This window comes from Rhinopithecus bieti, unplaced genomic scaffold (assembly GCF_001698545.2).
Source record: "Rhinopithecus bieti isolate Rb0 unplaced genomic scaffold, ASM169854v2 scaffold_15437, whole genome shotgun sequence".
Taxonomy (NCBI): Eukaryota; Metazoa; Chordata; class Mammalia; order Primates; family Cercopithecidae; genus Rhinopithecus; species Rhinopithecus bieti.
This window is the reverse complement of record NW_016808212.1, coordinates 137,783-156,364: the sequence shown is the minus strand read 5'-3', so window position 1 is coordinate 156,364 and position 18,582 is coordinate 137,783. Positions and strand designations below refer to the sequence as shown.

The 18,582-nt window shown below is 41.1% G+C and overlaps 1 protein-coding gene across 6 annotated transcripts in view; it reads left to right on the top strand.

The window, feature by feature from the left end:
* Positions 1–18,582, top strand: part of LARP4B (La ribonucleoprotein 4B) — an 84,417-nt gene that overhangs the window by 46,931 nt on the left and 18,904 nt on the right. For all 6 annotated transcript variants that reach the window (XM_017885817.1, XM_017885816.1, XM_017885820.1 and 3 more), the window contains 4 exons: positions 1,585–1,663; positions 3,546–3,682; positions 12,488–12,591; positions 18,104–18,214. In XM_017885817.1, coding sequence (XP_017741306.1) covers positions 1,585–1,663; positions 3,546–3,682; positions 12,488–12,591; positions 18,104–18,214 — 431 coding nt within the window. The remainder of the gene's footprint in view (positions 1–1,584; positions 1,664–3,545; positions 3,683–12,487; positions 12,592–18,103; positions 18,215–18,582) is intronic.

Below are 18,582 nucleotides of genomic sequence, written 5' to 3'. Positions count from 1 at the left end.
TCTATGACGTTTACTCTAACATCCTCTAACGTCCTCCTTGATCTCACACATGTCAGCCTCTGTGACCTCATTTCTTACTGTGTCTATCACCCCTCTTCTCAGCTGTGCTGGCCTCCTACTGCTGAACTCTACCCCTTGAGAGGCCCCATCTTGGGACGCCTGTGCTTGAGGCTGCCCACTTAGAACACACTTCCCACCTTCCTGCGTGCCCCACCCCTCCTCTATCAGATCACATGGCACTTCCTGTCTGGATGGCACCAGGCCTTGCTGCCCCTCATCCTGGGTGGTTCCCTCAGTGTCAGTTTCTCTCTGACATGATGTATGTAGTTACTGGTTAACTGTCTGTTGTCTGCCTCTCCCACGAGAGTGTTGGCTTCACGAGAGCACAGGCTTTGCCTTATTCAGGCTGAATTCACAGAGCCTGCCATAGTGCCGGGCACATAGTAATATTTAGTAAACACCTGTTAAACGTGGGGGTGGCGTGTGGATTCAGATGAGTGACCCGGAGACACTTTAGTCTAGATGGACAGTGGCATCAGGTTGTGTTCTCAGTGTTCAGTGTTCAGTCTCATTGAGTCCCATGGTTTGGTTTTGTGTTATGGTTGCGTTAGCAGTTTTGTTTTCTTTTTGCTGATGGGGGTGGATTTTTACTAAGCTCATTGTATAACACTGTACAAACTCTCTGCCCCTCTTACTTGTCCTGAACGCTCCACTTTGTCTTTGCCTTTTCATGGTCTTTAACTTTGACTTTTAAGATACAAGTGTCTCCTGTGTTAGCATGGCTCATGTATGATTGTACCATGCTAATTTGTATAGGAATGTAGAAAAAACTTAGTTCTTAGCATTTCAGTGCCTGTCGTCTCAACATTATTAAAATACCTGTTTATGCAGTGTCCAGAGTCCAGCTCTGTCTTATAGAGCTTCAAATTCACGGCCCTGTGCTGCCTGTGACCACACACACCATGCCCTCTGGCATCTTCTCAGAAATTTCTTCCAGGATTTAGATCCAGCTTTTGTTTCCTCTTGAAGATCTGGTTTATTTATCATTCTCTTATAGGAATTCTGTAACATGACAATTCTCACTTGTTCCTTCTACTCTGGAAGTTGAAAGGCAAATTGGAGCCTCTGTTGTAGAAACTGTCTAGTGTTGTAGGGCCTGTTTATGATCTCCAGCCTTGGTTGTTTGCCAGTTATCTTTGTTGTTGTTGTTTTAATTTTTTCCTCTATGTTTTATTATTGTTCAGTGTTTGTGTTTGTGTAGGTTACTTGAAAATTCTTTTTGCAGTGAGACAAGGCATGAACTAAACTTACACTTGTCATTTCTGGTAGAAAAAGCCCGTGCTAAACTCTGCTAATGAGACTTAGATTATTTTCTAAACTGTGCTGTTTTGTTTTGGGGATAAAGGAATAGATTTTTTTGCATGATTTACTTTTTTGATAGGTAAAGTAGCATTTTTCATACTGAGTATACACTTATGTAGTTGTGTCAGAACGTAAGTTGAAGGCACTAGAACTGCTGTACTGAATTATCTGCTTCCTAAATTTTAAGCCGTTTTTCCTAAGTTGATTATTACTTTTCTGTAGGAGGAAATGAGTCTCAACCAGAAAGCCAGGAAGACCCGCGGGAAGTACTTAAGAAAACATTGGAGTTCTGCTTGTCCAGGTAAGGCTGGTGGTGGTTTTCCTAATCCTGATATTTCTAGTCTCGTGCAAATAGTTAAATTATATACAAATGTGATATTTTATGAAGGAGTATCTACTCATATCCATATATATGAGTATTCAGACATGGAATATTGAGTAATAACAGTCTTTTGACATTTGAGAACGGAATGGAACCTTCATGTCAGTGGTCCCCGTGGTGGTGGTGGTGGTCACTGTCCGGAGTGCCGTCTGAAGGGCCTGGCCCGCCCTGTGCTGCTGAATCAGACTCTTCATCACACCGAAGTTTGAGAACAAATGTGCCATGTTGTTTCTGAAAACACATCAAACACTGAGATAGCAAGTTGTTTTGTTTATATAACACTCATTTTTAATCATTTTTCCCCCCTGAGTAATAACCATTTTCTTCGTAAAACCTTTAAAGTTCCAATGGCAGAACTGGACATAAAGGAAGGTGGGCTTGGGTTTGATGTAATTTCTCTGAGTGTGGCGACAACCGATTGGCCGTGTGTGAGGTTTTCTGTCGATGATGATTTTCCCGGTGTTTTCTCTGGAGCCCTGAGGATCCCACACAGGTGTCTACTAGGGGCTCCTTGAAGCCTGTGGGCTGTCTGAGTGGAGGTGTGAGGGGCTCTGCTGGCCTCCTCCCCGTGCCCATGCTGTTCCACGTTTGGAGTCTGAGCATAGTAGATGCAAGAGGTGCTGGGGCACCAGTGGAGCACCCTGGGGGCCACAGGTGTTAGTCCTCTGCCACTCACACCCTTCTGTAGCCCCATGGGGCCAAAATCAGCTACAACTAGAAGGCGGCCGAGATGAGGGTGGAGCAGGGCCTCCTCCTGCATGGCCTCCGTTTGATCGGCAGTCATGGGCCTTCACCGAGGGACACTGAGCAGAGGCCCCAGGAACCCAGCACTGTTTTCAGTTTTGAAATGTTTCTTAGGACCTTGTTTACTACATGGTACGATGCCTTGAGAATTCACAGGAAACATTGATCTTTGACCAAAACACCAGAAAATAGCTCATCGTGGCCCAAACTGCTGATGATTTGTGGCTCACCTTTGGATTTTGTGGGTAAAGTTACTGTTTCCTTCTTTTCAATTCTGGCTGCCAGGAAGCCAGGGCTGGATACAGGCTCTCTAGTGAGTGTTCCGGAGTCCACAGGAGGAATTTTGTGAATGACATGATCTTGGCCTTTTTATGTTTTCCTTTCTTGTTCATTCAGCTGGATTTCTGTACTTTACTTTTTTTTTTTTTGAGACGGAGTTTCCCTCTTGTCATCCAGGCTGGAGTGCGATGGTGCGATCTCGGCTCACTGTAACCTCCACCTCTTGGGTTCAAGCGATTCTCCTGCCTGAGCCTCCCAAGTAGCTGGGATTACAGGTGCCTGCCACCATGCTTGGCTAATGTTTGTATTTTTGGTAGAGACAGGGTTTCACCATATTGGTCAGGCTGGTCTTAAACTCCTGAGCCAGGGTGATCTGCCTACCTTAGCCCCCAAAGTGCTGGGATTCCAGGCGTGAGCCACTGTGCCCAGCCTAACAAAATTGTATGTATTTTTAATAAACTCCTCAAATACTTCTTAGGGCAAAATGACAGCTACAAATAATTAGATCTTATTTAAAAATAACCATCTTCTCATGAATTTTGATTGTAGAAAGTGCAGTATACTTTTACTTTTGCACTCCCTGCCTCTTCAAGGCTGAGATTTTGAAAAAAATTAACTGAGGCCGGAGAGACAGCAAATAACAGATGGGTCCTGGGCTCCGATTTGACTCCAAAGCAATACCATGCCACACTCATGCCTCTTGTGAAACTGGAATTGCAGTAGGTGAAACTTCTTTTTAAAGAAATATTGATTAAAAGAGATTGTTTTCTTTCAACAGGGAGAACCTTGCTAGTGACATGTATCTTATATCACAGATGGACAGTGACCAGTATGTGCCAATCACAACGGTGGCTAACCTCGACCACATCAAGAAGCTCAGCACTGATGTGGACTTGATTGTGGAAGTGCTAAGATGTAAGTAAACGACAATTTTAAGTTAATAATACTTGTCCTTAGAGTATTTGTCTTCTCAGTGTGAACCTTTAAATGTATAGCCATCAAACATTAAGGTCCTTGATGGCAAGTCAGATTCTTCTCTTGCCTCCGTTGCTTTCTGCTCAGTTCTGGTAATTCTGGAGTAGCGCCTGATAGTCCTGGGAATGCCAGTTGGATCCATTATGAAACCTCAAACAAGTTTTGGGCCATATGAAGTAGAAAATAATCTTTTTAATGGGAATTTTAAAGATAGCTGTTTCATTCATGAAAAACAAAATAAAAATAACATTTATAGTTAAAGTAAAATACATTTTAATTACAGTTTTGCCACTAAAGGTGTTTCTTTCAAATTGCAACTTCCTGTTTATGTTTTGATGAAATAATTATTGCAGTTTTTCTTAAAATTGTGTTGTGGGCCAGGTGTGGTGGCTCACACCTATATTCCCAGCACTTTTGGAGGTCGAAGTGGGCGGATCACAAGGTCAGGAGATTGAGACTGTCTTGGCCAACATGGTGAAATCCTGTCTCCAGTAAAATACAAAAAATTAGCTGGGCGTGGTGGTGCGTGCTTGTAATCCCAGGTACTTGAGACGCTGAGACAGAGAAATCGCTTGAACCCGGGAGGCGGAGGTTGCCATGAACTGAGATTGTGGCATTGCAGTCCAGCCTGGCGACAGAGCTAGACTCCGTCTCAAAAAAAAAAAAATTATGTTGTGAGTGAAGTTGTTTCTTTGAAATTTGGCAACATCAAACAGTGTTTAAGCATGAAGTGTTGACGATGCCCCCTGCGTAGTTTTGAGTGATTGGACATTGCTAAGCCTGACCTCAAGTCTCATTTAAGTCCACTGCCTCTACTCACATAGAAGGGTTTCCACATTGTCCCTGGCTTAACTGTACTGGCGACAGTTTGTGCAGGTGTTTTTATTCTTGTGTGGATTTGACTTTACAGTAGTGTAAAAAGGTAAGCATCTTACCTTAGAGTGTAGTTGGATTTTCTTTTCACAAATACAAGTTTTCTATTTCTCTGTTTTTAGACAGATATCGTGGGTTATTAAATTATTGGAGACAGTGAAGAAACTGGCAAACATGATTACCATTGACTGTGAGTTCTGAGAGTGGCTCTGCCATCTCCCAGGATGGCGCCATGCTCCCTGGTGTCACCATGCAGAACAGAAGCTGTTGTCTGTGCCAGCTGAATTGGGCCCCATCTTTGAAAGGCCAGCAGCATTCTTGTCCCTGTTTATACTCTGAAGTCTTTTTGGTTACGATTAGGAGTTCCAGGTTTAGTTATTCCTTTTAGGACAGACCTTGCAAATGCTGCTGCCCCACTGGGATGATTTCTCAGTTGATTGTTACTGGCAAGAAGTGGTTTCCACCGGCCATGAGGATATTAAATTGCTCTGTGTGGTTACTTAACAGAGCCCACCTGCCCACAGGCGATCCAGGGCAGCCTCGTCACCTATTTCGTCCCATCTCCTCCTGCCTTCTTTATGACTTACCTTTTATCCATTTGCACTCATCTCTTTAGTTTCTCATTTTGTCTTTTTTCACTCGATTTTTGGACAGAGATGTACATGCCTTTGTAAGAACCGGTGTGATAAGAATATCGTTAGCAAGTTATTGCATTAATTGTAGTTCTTAAGAGGATGAACATGTCATAAATAGGTCCACAGGATTAAAGTTCTCATCTTACTTTTTTTTTTTAATTTAAATTGGATGAATGAATGAATGAATGAATTTATTTTTGAGATGGAATCTCACTCTGTCGCCAAGGCTGGAGTGCAGTGGTGCCACCTCAGCTCACTGCAACCTCTGTTTCCTGTGTTGAAGCAATTCTCCTACCTCAGCCTCCCAAGTAGCTGGGCATTACAAGCATGCATCACCACGCCCAGCTAATTTTTTGTGTTTTTAGTAGAGACGAGGTTTTACCACGTTGGCAGGGCTGGTCTCAAACCCCTGACCTCAAGTGATCTGCCCGCCTTAGTCTCCCAAAGTCCTGAGATTACAGGTGTAAGCCACCATGCCTGGCCTCATCTTATGTTTAAATCTTGTGCCCAAAATACCTAACAGAGACTCAGACACATAGCAGATACTTGATGAATATTTAATTTTATCTTTTTAAAAATTTAACTCAAGATTGTCTGAATGATTTTACTTTGAATACTACAGCTCTTGCGTTAAGTTGTGTAAGTTACATTTCTAGATTATTTTTAATGTCATAATAAACATACAGTGCATGTCCTAGTATGTCTGATTCAAGTGCTGCTTTTACCCTTAATATAACTGAAACTGCTAATTAAAAAGACATGCTAAAATATTTGTCACCAGAATAAATACATTTTGTTATATTCACACAGTGAGTACCAGAGCTGTTACAGTGAGCTAGGCCTACATATTCCAACAAGAATAAATTTTAAAATTATAATGTTTATAAAAGCATATTTCCAAATCTGTGCAAGGTGATACCATGTATATAAAGCTTAGGGGTGTGTAAAGCTGAAGCACAGAGATTTTTGTGGGTTCAGAGGAGCATGGAGATGGTGGGAAAGCATGAATGGGATTGAAGCTCGTCATTCAGTGTCACGTCATGGAGGCAGGTGAGTTGGGTGAGGCGTGAAGTGCAGAGAGTGACACCCCTGCCTGTATGGAGGTAGAATTTACATGCCATAAATTATGCATTCTAAGTGTACATTTGGTAAGTTTTAACATATTTATACACCCATGAAACTACCACAATCATGATACCAAACACAGCCATCACAGCCACCCCCACCAAGCTTCCTCTACCCCTCCCCAGGCAAGCACTGATTTGCTTCCTGTCACTACAGATTAGTTTGCAGTACTTACAAATTTGATGTAAATGGAGTCGATTATGCAATATCACTTTCTTTTGGTCTGGCATAACTATTTTGTTGTTTACTGGATTAGTAGGTGATTGCTTCTTTTTGCTGGGAAGTATTCTTTCAAATGGATATTCCCAGTTGGTTCATGCACCTACCAGTTAGACATTTAGGTTATTGCCAGGTTTTGACCACTACAAATTGCTGTGGACACTTGTGTGAAAGTCTCTGCGTGACCATGTGCTTCCCTGTCTCTCGGGTAGATAGCCAGAAGTGGAATGTCTGGATTGTGTTGTTAGGTGTATGATTAACTGTGAAACCACCCACCTGTTTTCCAAAGTGGTTGGACCATTTTACGGTTGGCCACCACTAGCAGGGATGAGAGCTCCATTTTCCCATATCCTTCTGACACTTGGTATGCAATCATGTTAATTTTATGTTTTCTAATAACTATATAGTGGTATCTTTTTGAGGTTTTAACTTCTGTTTCTCTAATGATTAATGAAATTGAACATTTTTAAAATGTGCTTATTTGCCTTCTTTTTTCTTCTTGCAGTAGTGTCTATTTAGATGTCCCACACATAGTTTATTAATTTTATTAACAATTGAGTCCTTTCTTTAGAAGTATACTTTATTTATTTATTTTTTTAGACAGAGTCTTGCTCTGTCGCCCAGGCTGGAGTGCAGTGCGTGATCTCGGCTCACTGCAAGTTCTGCCTCCCAGGTTCACGCCATTCTCCTGCCTCAGCCTCCCGAGTAGCTGGGACTACAGGCGCCCGCCACCTTGCCCGGCTAATTTTTTGTATTTTAGTAGAGACGGGGTTTCACCGTGTTACCCAGGATGGTCTCGATCTCCTGACCTCGTGATCCGCCCGCCTTGGCCTCCCAAAGTGCTGGGATTACAGGCGTGAGCCACCGTGTCCGGCCAGTGTACTTTATTTTTTAGAACAGTTTTAGATTCACAGCAAAATTGTGAGCAAAGTACAGAGATCTCCCATTATATCCCCTGCACACATGCATGGCCTCTTCCCATGTGAACAGTCCTCAGCAGAGGAACATTTGTTATAATTGATGAAACCTACACGGATACATCATTATCACCTGCAGTCCACAGTTTACATAAGGGTTCACTTGGTATTGTATATTGTGTGGGTTCAGACAACTGTATAGTGACATGTGTCTACCATTACAGTATCATATAGGGTAATTTTGCTGACCTAAACATCCTCTGAGCCATGTGAACTTTAAAGCAGTTTTTTCCAATTCTGTGAAGAAAGTCATTGGTAGCTTGATGGGGATGGCATTGAATCTATAAATTACCTTGGGCAGTATGGCCATTTTCATGATACTGATTCTTGCTATCCATGAGCATGGAATGTTCTTCCATTTGTTTGTGTCCTCTCTTATTTTGTTGAGCAGTGGTTTGTAGTTCTCTCTCACATCCCTTGTAGGTTGGATTCCTAGGTATTTTATTCTCTTTGAAGCAATTGTGAATGGGAGTTCACTCATGATTTGGCTCTCTGTCTGTTATTGGTGTATAAGAATGCTTGTGATTTTGCACATTGATTTTATATCCTGAGACTTTGCTGAAGTTGCTTATCAGCTTAAGGAGATTTTGGGCTGAGACAATGGAGTTTTCTAAATATACAATCATGTCACCTGCAAACAATCCTCAGCAAAAGAACAAAGCTGGAGGCATCATGCTACCTGAAGTCAAACTATATTACCTATATTACAAGGCTGCAGTAACCAAAACAGCATGGTACTGGTACCAAAACAGAGATATAGACCAATGGAACAGAACAGAGCCCTCAGAAATAATACTACACATCTACAACCATCTGATCTTTGGCAAACCTGACAAAAACAAGAAATGGGGAAAGGATTCCCTGTTTAATAAATGGTGCTGGGAAAACTGGCCAGCCATATGTAGAAAGCTGAAACTGGATCCCTTGCTTACACCTTATACAAAAATTAATTCAAGATGGATTAAAGACTTAAATGTTAGACCTAAAACCATAAAAACCCTAGAAGAAAACCTAGGCAATACCATTCAGGACATAGGCATGGGCAAGGACTTCATGTCTAAAACACCAAAAGCAATGGCAACAAAAGCCAAAATTGACAAATGGGATCTAATTAAACTAAAGAGCTTCTGCACAGCAAAAGAAACTACCATCAGAGTGAACAGGCAACCTACAGAATGGGAGAAAATTTTTGCAATCTACTCATCTGACAAAGGGCTAATATCCAGAATCTACAAAGAACTCAAACAAATATACAAGAAAAAAACAAACAACCCCATCAAAAAGTGGGCAAAGGATATGAACAGACATTTCTCAAAAGAAGACATTCATACAGCCAACAGACACATGAAAAAATGCTCATCATCACTCACCATCAGAGAAATGCAAATCAAAACCACAATGAGATACCATCTCATACCAGTTAGAATGGCAATCATTAAAAAGTCAGGAAACAACAGGTGCTGGAGAGGATGTGGAGAAACAGGAACACTTTTACACTGTTGGTGGGACTGTAAACTAGTTCAACCATTGTGGAAGACAGTATGGCAATTCCTCAGGGATCTAGAACTAGAAATACCATTTGGCCCAGCCATCCCATTACTGGGTATATACCCAAAGGATTATAAATCATGCTGCTGTAAAGACACATGCACACGTATGTTTATTGCGGCACTATTCAAATAGCAAAGACTTGGAACGAACCCAAATGTCCATCATTGATAGACTGGATTAAGAAAATGTGGCACATGTACACCATGGAATACTATGCAGCCATAAAAAAGGATGAGTTTATGTCCTTTGTAGGGACATGGATGCAGCTGGAAACCATCATTCTCAGCAAACTATCACAAGGACAGAAAACCAAACACTGCGTGTTCTCACTCATAGGTGGGAATTGAATAAAGAGAACACCTGGACACGGAAAGGGAAACATGACACACCAGGGCCTGTTGTGGGGTGGTGGGAGGTGGGAGGGTTAGCATTAGGAGATCTACCTAATGTAAATGATGAATTAGCGGGTGCACCCATTAACTCATTGTGGCACCTGTATACATATGTACCAACCAATATGGCACATGTATACATATGTAACATGGCACACGTATACATACGCAACAAACCTGCACCTTGTACACATGTACCCTAGAACTTAAAGTATAATAAAAAAAATTTTTTTAAAAATCCTGTGAGCTCCGCCCATTCATCCCCGCCTCCCCCAATCACTGGAAGCCACTGATCTTTTTACTGTCTCTGTAGTTTTGCCTTTTCCAGAATGTCCTAGGGTTGGAATCCGGTAGGATGTAGCCTTTTCAGATTGGCTTCTTTCACTTAGCAATATACGTTGAAGGTTCCTCCATGTCTTTTCATGGCTTGATAGGTCATTTCTTTTTAGTGTTGAATAATAGTTCATCGTCTGGATGTCCCACAGTTTCTTTATCCATCTACCCACTGAAGGACGTCTTGATTACTTCCAAGTTTTGGCAGTTGTGAATAAAGTTCCTGTAAACATCTGTGTGCACATTTTGCGTGGGCATAAGTTTTTAGCTCCTTTGGATAAATACCAAGGAGCACAATTGCCAGATCATATGCTACGAATATGATTTGTTTTGTAAGAAACCATCAAACTGTCTCCCAATGTGGATGAACCACTTTGCGTTCCCATCGGGAGCGAATGGGAGTTCCCCTTGCTCCGCATCCTCGGCAGCACTTGGTGGTGTCGTTGTTGTTTATTTTTGCTGTGCTAATAGGTGTGCAGTGACATCTCATTGATGTCTTCATTTGCGTTCTCTGTGACATATGATGTGAAGCGTTTTTCCATATGTAGATTCACCCTCTGTAAATCTTTTGTGAAGTGTCTGTCCAGGTCTTCTGCCCATTTTTTAATCTTGTTCATTTTCTTGTTGAGTTTTTAAGTTTTTTGTGCATTTTGATGTTAACAGTCCTTTTCAGATGTGTCTTTTGCACCTATTTTCCATCAGTCAATGGCTTCTCATCTTGTTGACATTGCCTTTCACAAAGCAGTAGTTTTAAATGTTATGACGTTTTTTCTGATCTTGTCTTTAGTGTGGTGTCTAAGAAGTTATTGTCAGACCAAGGTCTTCTAGATTTTCTCCTGTGTTTTCTAGGACTTAAGGTTTTGCGTTTTACACTTAGGTCCATGATCCATTTGGGGTTAATTTTTGTGAATGGTGGTGCCAGGTCTGCACCTAGACGAATGTTCTGCCTGTGGATGTGGAGTGGTTTAGCAGCGCTTGTTGAAAAGATGCTTCTTTGCCCCACAGTCACGTTGTCGATGTATGTGTGTACACTGAAATATATATTACGGGTATTCTGGATACAAGTCCTTATACGTGATTTACAAATATGCTGTCTCAGTGTACAGCTGGTTTTTTTGTTCTACCAGTGTCTTTTGAGAAGCAGAAGTAGAAATTTTTATAGTCCAATTTGTTAGTTTTTTCCTGTTACGGATCTTGCTTTTGGTGTTGTACCTAAGAAATCTTTGCTTGGTCCAAGGTTCTAATAGTTTTCCTTTTATTCCTTTTATGTTTTACATTTGAACGTTCAAGTCTGTGATCTTTTTTGTGTTGATGTTTGTCATGGTGTGGGGTGTGCGTCCTGTGTGTATCTGCTGCAGCACCCACGTGTCTGATGTTTTGTCATGGTGTGGGGTGTGTGTCCTGTGTGTATCTGCTGCAGCACCCACGTGTCTGGGCTTTTGTTGTGCTGGCTGCCTGTGCACATGGGTGTTGATCTCTGGAACGTGTGTTTTATTCCCTTGATGATTTGTCTGATTTGATGCTGACACTACAGTGTCTTGATCACTGTAACGTTATAGTAAGTCTTAAAGTAGGTACGGAACCTCCAGGTTTGTTGTGGCTCTTCTAAATGTTTTGCATTTGTGTATGAATTTTAGAGTCATCATTACAGTTTTTCCAAAAGTCCTGTTGGTGTTTTTATTGGGATTGCATTGATTCTGTAAATTCACTCCAGGAGAATTTACCCATTCTACCAATGTTAAGTTTTGCAACCCACAAGCACAGACTATGTCTTTATGTAGGTCTTTAAAACATTCGCTTGGCGGTGTTTTGCAGTTTTCAGCATATGAGTCTTTGATGATCTTTTGTCAGATTAAGATACAAAAAATTAAATTACGGTCATGCCCCAGTTACCTTTCTTGTAGAGTGAGCTTTGATGGCTTATGTCTTTTAAGAAATGTTTCTGTTTCACATAATTTATTAGTGTGAACGTTTTCATAATATTCCGTTGGTACCTTTCTCCTGTTGATGGAACCTGTAATGATGTTGCCACTTTCATCCTGATGCTGGTGATTTGTATCTTTGCAACAGTGGGCACCTCTGAGCCCTCCTTGTCATCATTACTTGCTGAGACTCAAATCTGCACATTGCATAGTTTCATAGACGTGACACCAAAACACAATTTATGTAAAAACTGGCAAAATCTGAATTAGGTCTGTTACCGCAGTCACGCCAGGGTCCTAATGTAAACAGTGCAGGACCGTTAGGTAAGAGATGATCACCAGGGCTCCAGGGAAGGGCACACAGAAACAAGCTATAAGACAAGATTATTTCACTTGAGGCACTTGTGGAAAGGAGAAGGCCATTAACCCTGGATTTTACCTGCTTTAGTGCTCGAGCTGTTTAGAACCTTTGTTTCATAGTGTGACATACATTGTGGCTCTTGCAGGGTTTTAAATGTTCGTGTTCCTTAGTTTTGAAAACTAACATGTGAGATCGGCTTAAAACCTGTGGATTGTGTTAGACGAGCAAAAGTTTTGACAGCTTACCCATTATTTGCAGGTTTATTTAGCTTATTTAGTAATATAGTAATAGAATGTAACACATTCCACTGGCATTTTAATATTTTTGTTTGACCATTGAATTTTCTTCTCTTTATAGCTTTACCTTTAGTCCAAGTGGATGAAAAGGGAGAGAAAGTAAGGCCAAATCAGAATCGCTGCATAGTAATATTGCGTGAAATACCTGAATCTACCCCTGTGGAAGTAAGTAATTTCTCCTCTGAAGGTTACTTGGACATTTTCCCAAAGGTCTTTGTTGGTTTTGATTTTTTTTTTTTTGCTTTTGTGTTTTTTTTTGGGCTGTGTGTTTTTTAGACTGAATAATTACATTAACACTGTTTTCCCAGGATTTACACACACTGAGTTACAGAGTAGGAGGGAATGATTCCCAAACCTTTTGATCCCAGGACTCCTTATAATAAGATAGTGAAGGTTTATTCATTTCTATATTTAGAAATTAAAAATAACATATTTAAATATTCATTTAAAAATAAGATTAGTAAACCCACAAATCAAGAAAAAAGCACTTTTGTGATAAATAACTTTTCAAAACAAGTATTTTTATGTCAAAGAGGCATCATGAAGAACTCCCTGAGCCACCAGAGTGGCCTGGTCCGAGCCAGCACAGCCCCTCCCAGAGAACCGGGAGCCTGGTCCGAGCCAGCACAGCCCCTCTCAGAGAACCGGGAACTTGGGGAGTCCTTTTTTTTTTTTCTTTTTTTTGGAGACGGAATCTTACTCTGTTGCCCAGGCTAGAGTGCAGTGGCGCGATCTCGGCTCACTTCAAGCCCCACCTCCCAGGCTCAAGCGATTCTCCTGCCACAGCCTCCCGAGTAGCTGGGATTACAGGCGCCTGCCACTGTGCCTGGCTGATTTTTGTATTTTTTAGTAGAGACAGGGTTTCACCCTCTTGGCCAGGCTGCTCTCGAACTCCTGACCTCATGATTCACCCGACTTGGGCAGTAATTTTAGGGAACCACAGTATCTGATAGCTTAAAAGTAATGAAAAGCTATCTACTGTTACATGTTGCTATAAAATCTGCTGTTTATCCAGATGCCTAAACTGAGTTGCTCTGTGTAGTAAACACACTGATGGTTACACCTTGAAATCATGAAGCAAAGTCTTTGTATGAGGTGCTGGGAATTTAGTTTATCCTACCTCAGAAAACGGACTCTGCCTGCTCTGGGGACTTGCAGGCCACAGGAAGCCTGGGTTTGTCGTTGGTCTCATCTCTCATGTGATTTCCGCCTCGTCATTCATGCTGCGTCTTTCCACACACCTTCTCTGCAGAGGAAATGGACATCGCTGCTCAGGCTTCCAAATTTAGCTTTTCAGTCCGAGTGGGTCAGTGTGTGTGAGAGTTTCTTAAGGAAAACTAGCATGTGACAAAGGTTAGGATTCCAACAAACTTCTCTGCCTGGCGTGAGAAATTTTGTTACTCTCATGTAAGTGTGGTCTACTCTCATGTAAGTGTGGTCCTTCTGTTCAACTCAGCCTCTCTTTACTAGTTCTGTATTGTAGTATGTGGAGAAAAAGAATTTCGGATTGTAATTTTTTCCTCCTATTTTTATTAAGGGTCTGAATATGAAGGAGCAGCATATTTCTTGCTTTTTTTTTTTTTTTTTTTTTGAGACGGAGTCTTGCTCTGTCATCCAGGCTGGCATGCAGTGACGCGATCTTGGCTCACTGCAACCTCTGCCTCCCGGGTTCAAGTGCTCCTCCTGCCTCAGCCTCCTGAGTAGCTGGGATTACGGCCTCCCAAAGTGCTGGGAGTACAGGTGTGAGCCACCGTGCCCGGCCGAGGACCAGCATATTTCTTATGACTAATTTGGACATCTGTATTAACTTAAAGTAATATTTAAAACATAGATCCTAATTTTTAAGACTTGAAATGTTTGTGAAACTTTAACCAAAGAGAATTTTCTGCATTTAGCAGTAGACATTGATTTTGGAGTATTTATATTATTCAAAACTGCTGACCTTATATCTGTTGTAAAACTTGAGCAATGAAAGTCTTAAAGAGAGAAGGTTTAAAGGAAACTTTGATAAATTAAAAATTGGGAAAAAAAGGAAGGAAAATAAGTAGCCTAAAACAATCCACATAAGAAAAGAAGTTCCCAAGGACTCTGTATAATTATTATAGAGCCCTTCTACTGGGTCTTAGAAATGTAGGCTAAGAGTTTCCAGAAAATTCTTCTTTAAATGTCACTAGGTGCTTGTCAGTGATGTACATTTTAAATACTGATTCTGATTTTCTTAAAAATAGGATTTTCCGGCCGGGCGCGGTGGCTCAAGCCTGTAATCCCAGCACTTTGGGAGGCCGAGACGGGCGGATCATGAGGTCAGGAGATCGAGAGCATCCTGGCTAACCCGGTGAAACCCCGTCTCTACTAAAATACAAAAAACTAGCCGGGCGAGGTGGCGGGCGCCTGTAGTCCCAGCTACTCGGGAGGCTGAGGCAGGAGAATGGCGTGAACCCGGGAGGCAGAGCTTGCAGTGAGCTGAGATCGCACCACTGCACTCCAGCCTGGGCGACAGAGCGAGACTCCGTCTCAAAAAAAAAAAAAAAAAAAAAAGGATTTTGCCAGAGGCAGAGGAGTCAGCCATTCTTGCCACTAGTAGACTGATGGTCTAGTGGCCTGAAAGTATTATTGTTTGAGTTTAAAAGTCATAATCCTAATTTACCATTAGTCAAGTGTGACTTTTGCGTTGATGTGTTTTGTCTTTTAACCAATAAGCATTTACCAGTGATGGGGACAACAGCATAGGGCATTAGAATCCCTGGAATCCTTTCCTGTAGTTCATTTGGTTGTCAAGTTCCTTTTGTACTTTTTGAAGTGTACCTGGCTAGAAATTTTTTATGGAATGGCCCTGTTTTCCTTGTTGCTGTTTTCTTCTGGTATCTGGTATAAATATAGCCACTCTCGCGTTCCTTGATTGACATTAGTATGGTAGGTCTTTTCTATCCTCTTTTAACCCGTTTGTGTTTTCGTATTTAAAGTGGATTTCTTGTGAGCAGTGTGTAATTGGGTCTTGTTTTTCTTATCCAATCTGAAAATTTCTGTCTTTTTTTTTTTTTTTTTTTTTTGAGATGACGTCTCACTCTGTTGCCAGGCTGGAGTGCTGTGGCGTGATCTCAGCTGACTGCAACCTCTGTCTCCTGGGTTCAAGCGATTCTCCTGCCTCAGCCTCCCAAGTAGCTCGGACTATAGGCATGCGCCACCATGCCAAGCCACTGTTGTACTTTTAGTAGAGACAGAGTTTCACAATGTTGGCCAGGATGGTCTTGATCTTTTGACCTTATTATCTATCCGCCTTGGCCTCCCAAAGCATGAACCTCCGCACCCGGCCCAATTTCTGTCTTTTAATTCAGAGCGTAGCCCATCTACATTTAAGAGATTAATGATGTAATGATATGATTAAATTTAAATTCTTCATCTTGCTGTTTGTTTTCTGTTTGTCTCTTCTGTTCTTCATTTTCTTTCCCTTTTCCCTCCTTTTGTTTGGGATTAAATGTGTATTCTTATCTCCTTTTTTTGACTTATTAGGTATAACTCTTTGTTTCTGTTTTTCAGTTGTGCTTTAGGGCATGCTTCTCCAGCCCGTGGGCCGCCTGCCGCCCAGGACGGCTTTGAATGCAGCTCAACACAAATGCATCAACTTTCTTAAAACATTATGAGTTGTTTTTTTTTAAAAAAGCTCATCAATCGTTGGTGTTAGTGTATTTTACGTGTGGCCCAAGACAGTTCTTCCACGTCCAGTGTGGCCCAGGGAAGCCAAAAGATTGGACCCCCTTTCTGTAGGGTTTTCAGCTGACCCTCTAACTGTACTAGAGTCCGTGTAATTCACAGAGCAGCAGACCTCTTGACCTTACAGCCACGCTCTCCCATTTACAGCCACGCTCTCCCATTTACAGCCACGCTCTCCCATTTACAGCCACGCTCTCCCATTCTCCACTTCTGGCCTGTGCTGTTGTCATACATTCTAATTCTACACAGTCATAAGCCTCACAATACATCGTTGTTGTGTTTGCTTTAAACAAGTCATTTTTAAAAAGAGATTAAAAATAAGAAAAACGTGTTTTATGTTTATTCAGTATTTACCATTTACAGTGCTTCTTATTCCTTTATGTAAATCTGGACTTTCCTTCTGCCTGGATATTCCTTTAGCATGTCTTGTACAGGTCTGCCGATGATGAATTCTTTTCAGCTTTAGTATATTTGGGAAAATCTTATTTCACCTTTATTTATGTTTTTTTTTTTTTCACCTTTATTTATGAAAGGTATTTTTGCTGCATATAGATTTCTGGATTGATGGGGTTTTTTCCTTTCTGTGTTTTAAAGATATTCTCTCTTCTGGTATGTTTTCTGTGGTTTTTATCACCGTCCTTCTGTGTGTAATAAGTCTTTCTCTAGCTGCTGTGAAGATTTTACTACTGCTTTTAAGCAAGTTGATTGCAATATACTTTGGTGTAGATTTCAAACTTCTTGTACCTGAAATTTATCGAGCCATTATTTTGTTAAATGTTTTCTTCTCCCTTTCGCCCTTTTCTTCAGAAAGTGTCTAGCCAGCTGTTTGTTTTATTTAGTGTAGTTTTAATTTCAGACACCGTATTTTTCATCTCCAGTGAAGTTTGATTTGGGTCTTTTAAAAAAATCTTCCGTGTATATTTAACATGCTCAGTCTTTACCTTTCATGGGATACGGAATATACATGCAGTAAACGTTTTATGTGTATTAAGTCTATCGTCTCTACTATCATCTCTATCATTTCTAGGTCTAATCTTTTGCATTATAGGTCATATTTTTCTGTTTCTTTGCATGCTTTGTGATTTTGGAGGAGATGCTTGGCGTTTTAAATTTTACTTTACTGAATATTTTTGTATTCTAATAAATATTCTTGAGCTTTGTTTTGAAATGCAGTTAAGTTACTTGGAGCCAACTTGTTAGGTGGAATCAGAGCAGCCTTTTCTCCAGGGCTCATTTTCCCCACGGCTGAAGCAGTGCCCTTCTGAGCCACTGTCCCTGCTATCCTGTGGGTTTAGGAGAGTTTTCCACGGTGGCTAGTGGGAAAACAAACCATTCTTGTCTTGGTGAGCCTGCCCTGGGCTTGTTCCCTCTCATCCTTCAGGCAGTTGTTTTCCAGGCTGGAGATGTGGGGAAGGCCATCTGCAGGCTTACCCTGCGGGCTCTGCGGCCCAGGCACTGAGGGCCACCAATCCCCGCCCTGTACCCTGTTCATGTCCCTCTCAGGGATCACACTCGTGTACATGCTGGGGTTCAGGGCCTGAAACCATTCTTCATGCATTTTGTCTTCGTTTTTTTAATTGAGTCATCTGGGAGAGTAAATCTAGACCATCATGGCCAGAAGCAGAAGTCCAAGCAAGGTTTTTTTTTTTGTTTTGTTTTGTTTTTTTTTTTAAGGTTGTGAAATTATCAGCCCAGAAAATGGTGTGATAGTTTTCACATTAATTTAGCTTAATGGTATCTTGAGAGTAGGGGAAGCTGTAGCTGTTTTTCTCTGTGGTGTTGTGATTCTGATTCTGGAAGCTCTGCTGAATCCTCATCCTTTTTGGAATAGAAAGTTACTAGGCATCATGGTATGTTAGTTTGTTTAAGGATAGTTCCTTCAGATAATGCATTTGTTAAAAAATTTTGGTGAGGACAAGAAGTGGCATTGTTGAGAATTAATTTCTAACATCTCTATTTCCTGTAGGAAGTAGAAGCACTATTTAAAGGAGATAATTTACCAAAATTTATAAACTGTGAATTTGCATATAATGATAATTGGTTTATTACATTTGAAACAGAAGCTGATGCACAACAGGTAAGTTCTTTCCACCATCACCCTATGAATGGCATAGTTTACCAGTTTTTAGTATTAGTGCATGTTGGGACTAAACTTGGGCGTTGAGATTATTTGTGATAGTAAGTTTGAATATAATCTGCAGAGGAAATCAAATTGTAGAAACTTAAATGAGTATATTTGTATGGACAATTTTATAGCAATATAAAATCATGTGATTTTACTTTCTAAGGACAGCAAGCTAAGCAACCTAGGAAAATCAGTTTTGTTCTTCTGTCTGGGCAGAGAAAAGTTTTACTATTTGCAAAGTGTTTGGGGGGAAATTTGAACCTAATCTTCATCTCCCAGCAGACTTCATTGTGTGTTGGAAGATGCTTTTAGTGGTATTG